This window comes from Vulpes vulpes, chromosome 9, assembly GCF_048418805.1.
Source record: "Vulpes vulpes isolate BD-2025 chromosome 9, VulVul3, whole genome shotgun sequence".
Classification (NCBI taxonomy): Eukaryota; Metazoa; Chordata; class Mammalia; order Carnivora; family Canidae; genus Vulpes; species Vulpes vulpes.
The window spans coordinates 189767-202262 of record NC_132788.1 but is presented as its reverse complement, the minus strand read 5'-3'; the positions used below and the strand labels follow the sequence as shown (position 1 = coordinate 202262).

The 12496-nt window shown below is 53.0% G+C and overlaps 1 protein-coding gene across 1 annotated transcript in view; it reads right to left on the bottom strand.

Moving 5' to 3' along the window:
- Positions 1 to 12318, bottom strand: part of THAP4 (THAP domain containing 4) — a 39238-nt gene extending 26920 nt beyond the window's left edge. Inside the window, exons 1-2 of the mRNA XM_072718892.1 lie at positions 12138 to 12318; positions 8615 to 9780 (exon numbers count right to left, since the gene is read on the bottom strand). Of these exons, the coding sequence (XP_072574993.1) occupies positions 8615 to 9780; positions 12138 to 12214 (1243 nt within the window). The 5' untranslated portion in view covers positions 12215 to 12318. The remainder of the gene's footprint in view (positions 1 to 8614; positions 9781 to 12137) is intronic.
- Positions 12319 to 12496: the final 178 nt, after the last annotated feature.

Genomic DNA, 12496 nt, shown 5'->3' with positions numbered 1-12496 from the left:
AATAAATAAAATCTTAAAAAAAAAAAGAATTTATTTAAAAAAAAAAGATTTTATTTTTTATTCATGAGAGACAGAGAGAGAGAGAGAGAGAGAGAGAGAGAGAGGGGCACACAGGCAGAGGGAGAAGCAGGCTCCATGCAGGGAGCCCGACGCGGGACTCGATCCTGGGTCTCCAGGACCAGGCTTCAGGCCAAAGGTGGCGCTAAACCGCTGAGCCACCCAGGCTGCCCAAATAAATAAAATCTTAAAAAAAAAAAAAAGAGTAAAATTCTATTTTAGTGTTTGTGCAGCCAAAGTGAGCACAAGAGTAGAATTCTATATCCAGTGAGGCCGCCCTTCAAATACAAGAGTATGTTACCTGACTGGAATTAAAATGAAACTTAAAATAAAAAACGAAACGAAAATTCAAATGAAAACTTAAAAAAAATACTGTCCTCCAAAAGTATAAAAGAACCAAAGGCTTTTTCAAACAAAAACAGAGGGAATTACATGCCCTGTGAGAAATAATAAAATTCTTCAGGGAGGAGGAGGATGATATAGGTCAGAAACCTGAATCCATAGACAGAGAAGAGTGCTGGAGCAGGAACACATGAAGGTAAAGTTAAATCTTTTTTTTTTTTTTTTTAAGAGATTTATTTATTAGAGAGAGAGAGAGGAGGGAGTGTGGGGGGAGGAGCAGAGACAGAGGGTCTGAAGCAGACTCGGCACTGAGCACAGCCTGACCCCACGACCCAAGGCGAAGTCGGACGCCCAACCGACTGCGCCAGCCAGGAGCCCCCTTTCTCATTTTTAATCGACCATCGGATTTGCTCAGATTAACAACGGCGTGATTCCAGCACACGTACAAACGGAACGAGGGACGGCAACGCTGCAAGGGATGAGGGGGGACACTGGGCTGCCCGGCTCTAAGGAGCCCGCACTACCAGGGAAGCAGCGGCGTCGGAAAGCGGACGCAGAGGAGTTGTAAACGTGAAGACTCCAGGGCACCCAAGCCCAGTTTCCGCAAGAAGTAAAATCCATCTACTAAGGGGGAAAATGAAATCACACAAAATGCTCAATCAAAACCAGAGAAGGCAGAAAAGGAGAGGAACAGCACAGAAGAAACCAAAGGAGAGCGGCTGCAGACACAAAGGATATTCGTCCAGCTGGAGCAATACCCACTTTATTTTTTTATTTTTTAAAGATTTTATTTATTTATTCATGACGGCGGAGGGGGGCGCGGCTCAGAGACACAGGCAGAGGGAGAAGCAGGCTCCATGCAGGGAGCCCGATGTGGGACTCGATCCCGGGTCACCAGGATCACACTCCGGGCCGAAGACGGCGCTAAACCGCTGGGCCACCGGGGCTGCCCTCAATACCCACTTTAAACGTGAACGGTCTACGTATACCAGTGGAAACACAGAGCCTGTCAGAGTAGACAGTCTGGAAAAAAAAAGAAAACCCAACTATATGTCATCTCTAAGATACCCACGTTAAAAATAAAGACACAGAGAGATCCATCATGCTCATACACGCCGGGAGAAAGCTTGCAGAGCTATATTAACTTCAGACAAGCAGATGTTAGGACAAAAACAATTATCAGCGATAAAGAGGACCATTACATAGAGACAGAAGTGTCAATACTTCAGGAAGACACCAGAACTGCTGCTGTCTACGCACTTAACCAAACACTAAAACACGTGAGGCAAAGACTGGTAGAACTGTAACAAGAAACAGACAAATCCAGTCACAGGCAGAGACTTCAGCACTCCCGTCAGGAATGGATGGATCCAGCAGCAGTAAACCAGTAAGGACTTGGATGAACTGTGTCATCAGTCACCAGGATGTCACTAACTCTGTGAGCTATGGTGTCAGGGAATTTGACAGGGTATGAGATGTGCACAGAGCTAGTGAAACAGGACTCCTGTAAACCCCCTCACAGAGGCATGTGAACTGGTGACAGAGCAGAGTGGGGGCCCTCCCCTGTGCGGGTGGGCACGGAAGGCCTGCAGAGGACAAAGGGCAGAGAGAGGATGAACGTGCTCTCTGGTTGAGCTGGGGCGTCCACCCGTCCTGGGCCATCAGCTCTCCCGTCCTCAGGCTCCGTCAGACTCAGACTGGGACTTACACCCCATCCCCTTGCACTCCTGACAACTCTCAGGCCTTTGGACAGGAACTAAATTATGCCACCAGCTTTCCCAGTTCTCCACCTTGCCATTCAAAACCCTGGGAGCCAATTCCTATAACAAACCTCCTGTTATATCTGTGTATATACACATCCTACTGATCCTGTTTCCCTGGAGAACCCTCACTACTTCATCCAACAGCAGAACACACATGCTTCTCAAGCTCACATGGGACATTGAGCAAGACCATAAAACATATTTTCACAAATTTAACGCACTAGAAATCATACAAAGTATGCCCTGAGACCACAAGAGAATTGAACTGTAAGTCAGTAATAGCAAATTAGTTGAAAATTCCCAAATATTTGTAGATTAGATGAAATACTTCTAATTAACAAGTGGGACAAGATGGATGCCTCAAGAGAAACAAAAAAAATATTTGAACTAAATAGAAAAATACACCTTACCAAATTTTGTAGGATGCAGTAATAACAATGGTTAGAGGAAATTTTATAGCACTAAATGAGTATATTAGAAAAGAAAAGGGATGCTCGGGTGGCTCAGCGGTTGAGCGTCTGCCTTTGGCCCAGGGTGTGACCCCGGAGTCCTGGGACCGAGTCCCACAATCAGGCTCCCTGCAGGGAGCCTGCTTCTCCCTCTCCCTGTGTCTCTGCCTCTCTCTCGGTGTCTCTCATGAATAAAAACCTTAAAAAAAAATTAACCACCTTCCAAAAGAAAAAACACCAGGCCTAGATGGGTTTATCGATGAACTATACCAAAGAAGAACAAAGTTATACCAATTCTTTACAATCTTTCATAAAAGGTAGAAGCAGAGGTAATACTTCCAAACTCATTCTATGAGATGAGCATTACCCAATCACCAAAACCAGACAAAGACGTTACAAGAAAGGAAAGTACAGGGATCCCTGGGTGGCGCAGCGGTTTGGCGCCTGCCTTTGGCCCAGGGCGTGATCCTGGAGACCCGGGATCGAATCCCACGTTGGGCTCCCAGTGCATGGAGCCTGCTTCTCTCTCTGCCTGTGTCTCTGCCTCTCTCTCTCTCTCTGTGTGTGGCTATCATAAATAAATAACAATTAAAAAAAAAGATGGAGTTTAAAAAAAAAAAAAAGGAAAGTACAGATATCTCTCATGAACATAGATACAAAAATCCTTAACAAGCATTTAGTAAATTGAATCCAAAAATGAAGGAATGGGGCAGCCCCGGTGGCGCAGCGGTTTAGCGCCGCCTGCAGCTCAGGGCATGATCCTGGAGATCCAGGATCGAGTCCCACGTCAGGCTCCCTGCATGGAGCCTGCTTCTCCCTCTGCCTGTGTGTCTGCCTCTCTCTCTCTCTGCCTCTCATGAATAAATAAATAAAATCTTAAAAAAAAAAATGAAGGAATGAATTATACACCATGACCGTGCATTCCGTCCATGTATGCAAGGCTGGTTCAGCAGTCTACAATCCATTAATATAACTCACCACACCAAAAGGCTGGAAGAAAAACCACCACGCAATAATCTCAATCAATCCTCAGAGTGTTTGACAAAAATCCAACACCCATTCCTCATAAAAACTCTTGATAAACTAGGAATAAAGGGGAACTTCCTAACTTAATAAAGAACATCCCTGACAAAACCTTACAGCTAACACATCATACTTATAATGGTGAGAAACTCAGAAGCTCTCGTACTAAGATCAGTACTACTCATAGTCAACAGAGTCCTGGAAATCCTACTTGATGTAATTAAAAAAAAAAAAAAGAAATAAAAGGATACAGATTGGGACAGAAAAAATAAAACCACCTTTGTTGGGCAGCCCCAGGGGCGAAATCTCTGTCTCTATGAATAAATAAATAAAATATTAAAAAAATAAATAACCACCTTTGTTTGGAGATGACATGACTATCCATGTAGAAAATTCCAGAGAATTGACAAAAAACTCCTGGAATTATTATTATTTTTTTAAGTTATTTTATTTAATTCTTTTTAAAAAAATTTTTTTAAATTTATGATAGAGAGAGGGAGAGAGAGAGAGAGAGAGACAGAGACATAGGCAGTGGGAGAAGCAGGCAACATGCACCGGGAGCCCGATGTGGGATTCGATCCAGGGTCTCCAGGATTGCGCCCTGGGCCAAAGGCAGGCGCCAAACCTCTGCGCCACCCAGGGATCCCAACTCCTGGAATTAATAAGCAATGACAGCAAGGTTGCAGAACACAAGGTTAACAAAAAAGGGTCAATTATTCTCTTATATACCAGAAGAAAGAATTGGAATATGAAACTCCAATGGAAATAAAAGATCTAAATAAATGGATGGGTATTCATGTTGATACACCAAAAACTCAATGCTGTGAAGATGTCAATTCTTCTTAAATTGATCTATAGATTCAACACAATCCCAATGTCAAAATCCCAGGAAGCAATTTCCTGGAAATCAACCAGCTGATTCTAAAGTTCCTATGGAGAGGCACCAGTCCCAGAATAGCCAACACAATATTCATGGAAAAGAATAGTCCTCTATATTTCAAGACTTACTAAAAGCTACAATAACCAATAGCATGGTACTGACGAGCCAGGGGATGCACAGATCCACACAACACAACGGAGAGTCCAGAAAGAGGAGCAAAGGCAACTTGATGGAGAAAAGACAGCCTCCTGGACAAATGGTGCTAGAGCAACTGGACATTCATGTAAGCCACAGACTCCTGCCTGGGAGGGCCCTGCGGGAAGGCCAGGCTCCTGGCCCAGCTGCTCCGCTGCGGGGAATCTGTCCACAGGTAAAGGACTGGCTACGGACAATGGACCGAAGAAACACGTGGATAGCCCCTTCGAAATAAAACCCCTACAAAGAAAAAAAAAAAAAAAAAAAAAAAAAACCCCTACAAAGTTTCCTTTGATGGCCAACAAATTCATGATGGCGCTGGGAACCATTAAGACAGAAGACGTTTTGAGTTGACGGCTCCAAGCAGCTCTTGGAGACCAAGCCAGGGAGCCTGCTCTCCCGCCCCGTGCCCTCCCCTTCCACTGCCAGTCCTCCCCTCCACTCCCAGCCAGTGGCCAGACCCATCCTCCGGGGAGCACAGGGGCAGAGGTGCAGGTACACCCTGTCCACAGCCCCCTTCCAGGCACCTCCTTCCTGGCCCTCACGACCCCTCCTCCCCATCCCCCACGCCCCCAGCAGCACAGACACCTGCTTGCTTGTCTCCACTTTACAAACGAAGTCTCCCCTGGAGCCATGATCCCCTTGGTTACCGTCTACTCCTTCATGGCTCAACAAACTGCCTCATCCCCACCTCGCCTTCACCCCAGAGACCTAGCGGCGTTCCCACTGCTCCAAGGAGAACGTGATCACCAGTGACCCCGTGTGGCTGAATCCAGCCGTCTCTTCTTCATTATGATCAGAGCTGGATCCAACCTGGCTGAGCACCCCTGGTTTTCCCTCCAGGTTGCCGCCCCACACACCCTTGCTCCCACTCCTCCCCTTGGCCCTTCCCACCGTACCTCCACAAACATGGCCTGCTCCTGGGCTGGGCCTGGGCCCCTTCCCCAACTACAACTTCTCCTGGAAACCTTATTCAATCCCACCGCTTTACATGCCTCTGATCTCATCCCGACACGGCAAACATGGAAACTTCAAGAGGACAGGTGCTGCTTCCCGGGCATTGGCACCTAAGGAGCATCTCAAACTCAATTTCTTTCAAAATTCTACTGTGCAGTGGGTTCCAAAAATATCATTAAATATTCCCCCAAAAGAAGAAACATTTGGATACAATAAATGGTGGTGACCGAAGTAACAGATCAGATGTGTACTTATATCTAATTACGCCTGCCTGATGGGGAAGCCAAGAGGGACCCAGGATGACAGACAGTCCTGGTCAGGGTAGCGGAAGGGAGGAGCTGGCGGGCTGGCGCAGGGCAGCAGGTCAGCTCTGAGGGTTACAGAGATGGGCTTCAACGGGTATTGTTGTTAAAAGCTGATGGACAGAGACGCCTGGGTAGCTCAGAGGTTTAGAGCCTGCCTCTGGCCCAGGATGTAACCCCGGGGTCCTAGGATCAAGTCCCACAGTGGGCTCCCTGCAGGGAGCCTGCTTCTCCCTCTGCTTCTGTCTCTGCCTCTCTTTCTCTCTCTCATGAATAAATTTTTAAAAATCTAAAAAAAAAAAAAGCTGAAGGACATCCACCAGAAGGGCAGAAAGGGGAACAAGAAAACCTAACAAATCAAAAAAATAAAACAGCACGCAGATTCCAACTTAACCAATAATCACAATGGTAAATGGATTAAATTGCTCTACAAAAAAAAAAAAACGACTTGAAGACTGAGTTACAATATAGCTAAAAAAAAAAAAAAGATATAAGAAAGTTTTAAAAATTAGAAAATGAAGTAACCCTTAAATTGGAACAAAAAGGGGTGCACTGTGCCAGTAACTGTCAGGAACACCCGAGCGTCTACCAGACGGTGCTGACACACCCGGCGGAACCAGCACCTCGGCTCTGCTAACCGACTAGACCCTGGCTGAGACACAGAAGATGTAACCAACTGCTGCAGCCCATACATTCTTCTCGACCACAATGAAATATTCACAAAAGCCACAATGAAATCCCAAGAAAGAGCCCAAAAAGTAGCTAACTTTATGAGACCATATCACTGGACCTTAAAGCAATAAAGTTTAAAAATAATCACAGGGCAGCTGGGGTGGCTCGGCGGTTGAGCACCGCCTTCAGCCCAGGGCCTGATCCTGGAGACCTGGGATCGAGTCCCGCGTCAGGCTCCCTGCATGGAGCCTGCTTCTCCCTCTGCCTGTGTCTCTGCATCTCTCTCTCTCTCTCTCTGTCTCTCATGAATAAATAAAATCTTAAAAAAAAAAAAGAATAATCACAGAAAGGGGAGGCATGGATGAATCAGATAAAGCGGATCAGAGCACACTTATCTTGATGAGCACTAACACCTGAAATTAACCCAGCACTGCATGTTAAATAGACTGGAACTTAAAAAATTTTTTTAAATAAATGAATGCAATATTTGAAACTGTCAAAAAATTAAAAAATCACAAAAAATTAGCTCCCTCCCCTAATCTACCAACTGGAAAAACTGCTGATGCCCGTCTAAATCACTCAGTTAAAGAGGGAGTGAAGACAAGGGACCAAGTATCCCGAGGTGAACAACAATGAGCAGCACGAAACAGACCCTCATGGGGACCCGCGGGACAGAAGAAGCGACGCAGCTGCAAAGTGCAGGTATCAGGAAATACAAACTTCCCTCCAGTAGCCAGAACGGCAAAATAAAACCGAGGAAACAAGGAAGAAGCGAGGATTCATGGACTGTAAACAGCTATGCAGCCTTGCTCGATGGGGTGAGGGGCTAGTTTGGAAAGACCTGTAATCGTGGCAGCTGGAGAAGCCTGACGAGAAAAGAAAGGTAGCAGGGTCGTGCGGGCTAGGAGAAACTGCAGAAACAGCCTGAGATGGGAGGAGGCCAGTCCACGGCCGGTCCTCCACTGGAGCCAATCTTTCCCTGGCGTGAAGGTGGAAATGCACACAGTGGGTCTGGTTTTTTGCTTTTGTTTTGGCTGTGCTGATGGTTACTGCCCCGGGGTCCAGAAGGTCCTGAATAGCCTGCCACCCGGCGAGCCTTCCCCCATCCTGAAGGGTTCATTACACCCAGGAAGACAAATATCGATCCAGATTAAATGAACAATAACTAGAAAAACATTTTCCATGGATACACGGCACGTAAAAGATAACTATACTCAAAATGCAAAGAATATCTAGAGAGCAATTTTAACAAGTGCCAAATAAGATGAAAAGCAAACACGTAGCCAATAAATCTATAAAACATATCCAACCCATCAGTACAGGTACAGGGACAAGTATGTGTAAAAGTGTAGAAGATAGTCCAAAAGATCACACAAGCCGCTGGCCGCAAGGACTCCAAGTTGGGAGGCGAGAAACGGGAACCTTCACCACTCCCTAGCCCACGTATTCCTGTAGCATTCTAATTTTTACAAAACAAATATATCCTACTCAAAGAGAGGCTTAAAATCTTGTTAGTTATTAACATTCAAAATGATTTACCTTCAAGGATATTCATTAAAACACAAAGCGCAAGACACTCTCCGTGGTTTTAGGGCCTCCTCCCGTTTCTCTACTACCTCGCTATGTCCGCGTTGTTCTGCAACGAGACGCTAGCGTAGTCGGCACCGAGGGTTGAGTGAGGTGTGCAGGAGAGGCGGACTGCCCCCGGATAGGCACTGCGGGCTCTCCCGGTGGATGTGACACCCCTCCCCTGTCACCCACTGGCCCCTGCTAGCTGCAATGCCCCTCCAGGCCCTGGAGCCCCGTGAGCTCCTGAGCGGGACTCCCTGTCTACGACGTACAGCTGCTAGCAGAGCGTCCTCCCGAGACAGCAGGGCGCTCACAACACACAAAGGTGACCGGGCCTGCCAGCCACAGTCAGAAAGGCCTCACAACGACCGGGCAGGGTGGGAGCCTCAAGGCTCCGGTACTGACCGCGGCTGAAGGGCAGCAGGCTGCTCAGGTAGGGGAAGCTCACTCTCCTCAGCTCGTCCAGCTTCTCCTGCAGCTTGCGCACCTGGCTGTCGGAGCGGCTGACCCTCTGCCGCAAGGTCTTCAGCTCACCGTTCTTCTTCTCCACCTGCTCCCGCAGGCAGCACACCTGGCTCTTGTTCTGCCGGGAGGAGAAGCAGTAGGAGTGCAGCGAGTCGATGAGTTTGCAGGCCCCTGACGCCGACAGGATGACCTCGTTGATGGACATGGGGCTGGCATCGCTGTGCTCGCTCTGCACAGCTTCCGCTGCTGGCTTCGGGGTGACGTCTGTCGGAGGGGCAGAGGGACTCTGGGAGGGCTTCTGAGGCGTCGCTGTGAGTGATGAGCTCGGGGGACTCTGGGCCAAGCCCTTGTCGGGCCCCGGGCCGGTCCCACTGCAGCTGGGTTCCACGTCTCTCTTCGGCCTCTTTCGGTCAACGGGCTCTCGGGGGACAGAGGCCCTCTCCCGAGCGTGCTTGGAGGAAAAACTGTAAGAATGCAGCGAGCCAATAAACTTGCAAGCCCCGGACCCCGGTGGCGTAAAGTCATCCTTGGAGATGCCACTCTTATCTACCAGGCCTTCGTCTGGGGGGGCGGCGGCAGCGGCACTCTCACCACCAGCATCCATAGCAGATGCGTCTGCTTCTCCTTGACCGCCTGCCGCAGGGGCCGGACCATCGCCTGGAGTCCCTTCCAGGACCTGCCGCGTGCGCTCCTGACCAATGGCCTCCTGGGAGGCTTTGGGTGTAGTTTCACCCTGCAGTGTAGCCTGTTTCCCCTTTCGGGACCCCGGCTTGGCCATCGGGCTTTCACCCAAGGACGACGAGGAACCTGCAGCTCCCTTCCCGTCCGCCCCACTCGCGTGTCCCCTCAGGCCCCCAGAGGCCTTTCTGGTGACCTTTCTCCTCGTGCGGCCATGACCTCCAGAGCCCCTCTTCTTCTCAGGCAGGTGGAAGATGGAGGGCACTGCTGTGGGCTTGAGTAGGCGATGCTGATCCTCCAGCCTTTTGGAGAAGCTGTCTTTGGTGAAATGTTCACTACAGAGGAAAGAATACTTTGTGGGGGTCCAGTTATCCCTCTGAACAGCTTTTAACCACTGGATCAGACGTTTTGAGTCCTTTAGGGGGAACCTGCAGGAAATATGACAATGAATTAGAAAGAAATCACTAAATGTCTCCTCCCAAATTTATCAACTATTAAAGCAAAACAAGTGTTTCTGCAAATACCTAGTCCTGTATTGACTTTACCCGCTTAAAAACTTACTAAAGACTTAAGCACCCTCTACCTGGAAGTCATCATGAGATAGAAGATACCGGGCTCATTGCCTACCCTTAAGGAGCTTACAGTTGAGAGCACAAAAGAATGAAGGGAACTCCTCCCAAGCTGTGGTGAATGCCCCACAGGAGAGGTCGCACAGGACGGCATCTGACAACAGGAAAGGCTTCGGGAAGCCCTGGAAATAGTTGCTAGAAACACACAGCTAAACCACCCTCCTGGTGTGCCTCTGATGCAGGCTGGGTGCTAAATCCGGGATGACGGGTCCCCCTGTTGGAAGCCGGGTCTGCTGTGGCCAAAAGAGATGCGAGCGAGAGGCCGGGAGAGGGTCCCAGATGCTGCGTGGGCCCAGCCTGGGCTGTGACTCAAGCAGTCGAGGATGCGAGGCGACCCTAAGGAGAGGTCAGACTCAACAGCTACAGTCCCCTGTTCTTGCTACAGTCCCGCTGCCAGGAGCAACAGTGTTTTTTAAAAAGCAACCAGCAACTGGAAAACACCCGATGCCGAGATACTTAGTAATCACTTCTTCTCATTTAGACAAGACCTCTCTTCAGAAACCGGGAGGAACTTCTACCCAGGGCCGGGTGATTATTCCGAGGGCTACGTGCCCCACCTGAGGTCATCTATCCCACCTGAGGCCACCGTGGACCAGAACCAGGACCAAGGCGGATACTAACCCCCCAGGAGGTTCTGGACAACACGACGTCCTACACTTCCCTGATCCTGTGAACCCACTTCCCGAAGACCCGGTTCCCACGTCCTTTGGCCCGCACCAGAGAGCACTGTGAGCGCCAAGGGCGCCCTCTCCGCAGTGCTCTGCCTGGTTTTCCAAAGCCTGTCGAGGCCTTGGGGACACAGGCTCCGAAGAGAGCTCTCAAGACGGCATGGCCTCTGGCCTCTGACCTCTGACCCACCGCGGCCAGTTCTTCGGATACATTGTAGCAGCTTAAGAGAACAACGCAGGAAGGGACTGACTGTAGGTAAGAGGCCACTGGAGCCCTTAAAACTTCACTCCCGGTAACATAAAACAGAAGTATCTGCCAGGAGGCTTTCCAGGGAGTGAGCGGACGGAGGAGGACTCGCTGGATCAGGCTGGAGTCCAGGAAACCTCCGGAAGGGAGCCGGGCCAGCCCAGGAGGCACAGCCGTCTCCTCGCCGTCCAGCCCAGAGGGCAGAGCCGTCTCCTGCCCCAGGTGCAGCCCAGAAGTGGCCAAGGCGGCGGGCGCAGGGCAGGGGCGCAGGGCAGGGGAGCAGAGCGGGGCGCAGGGTGGGGGGCGCAGCGCGAGGGGCGCAGGGCAGGGGAACAGAGCGGGGCGCAGGGCGGGGGCGCAGGGCAGGGGTGCAGAGCGGGGCGCAGGGCAGGGGCGCAGGGTGGGGGGTGCAGAGCGAGGGGCGCAGGGCAGGGGAGCAGAGCGGGGCGCAGGGTGGGGGGCGCAGCGTGAGAGGCGCAGGGCAGGGGCGCAGGGTGGGGGGTGCAGAGCGGGGCGCAGGGCGGGGGCGCAGGGCAGGGGTGCAGAGCGGGGCGCAGGGCAGGGGCGCAGGGTGGGGGGTGCAGAGCGAGGGGCGCAGGGCAGGGGAGCAGAGCGGGGCGCAGGGTGGGGGGCGCAGCGTGAGAGGCGCAGGGCAGGGGCAGCAGGGCGGGGGCAGCAGGGCAGGGGCAGCAGGGCGGGGGCAGCAGGGCGGGGGCGCAGGGCAGGGGTGCAAGGGTGCGCAGGGCAGGTGGTGCGGGGCAGGGGCGCAGGGCAGGGGGGCCGCGGGGAAGGCCGGCCTCGGCCCGCTCCAGCGCAGATGCTGCAGGACGCCCCCCGGGGGCAGCCCGTCCCGCCTCCCCCCTCCCGGCCGCGGGCCGCCAGGTAGAGCTCGCGCGGCGCGGCCACGGCGCGGGCGGCCCGGGCGGGGAGGGGCGGCGAGGGGAGGGGGGCGGCCCGGGGAGGGCAGGGCCTCGCCCCCGGGGGCGACGCTCGCGGACAGCTGAGCCGAGCGCGCGGCGGGAGGGGGCTGGGCGGAGGGGGCGCCGGGGGCCGCGGGGCCCAGAGACGGCGGCCCGCGCCAAGGTCACACAGCGCCGGCGCTGACTCACGGGCGGGGCCGGCCGAGGCCCGGCGCTCCGGGGGCCTCCCGCCGCGGGCCGCGCGGCCTCAGTTTCCCCGCGGGGCCGGGCGGGGGCGTGGCCGGCCGGGGCGGCGGCGGCGGCGGCGGCGGGGCGCGTTACCTGTGGAAGGACACGGCGCGCTTCTCCCCCTTGCCCTGCCGGTTGGAGCAGTTCGCGGCCGCGCAGCAGATCACCATCTCGGGCCTCAGGCCGCCGCGCCGCCGCCAGGCTCCGGCCCTCGCCGCGCCGCGCCGCGAGCGGGACCGCCCCGAGGGGAGGGCGCGCGGCGACACGGCTGCGGGACGTGGGAGCCGGCCCCCGCGGCTCCCGTACGGCAAGATGGCGGCGCGCGCCCCGCCGCCCCGCCGCCCCGCCGCCCGGCCGCGGCTCGGCCGGCCCGGGCTCCCCTGCACCCGGCGGGGCGCGGCCCGCGGCTCGCGGCGTCGGGGGAGGGCGGGGGCGCCCCGGGCCGGCGGCCC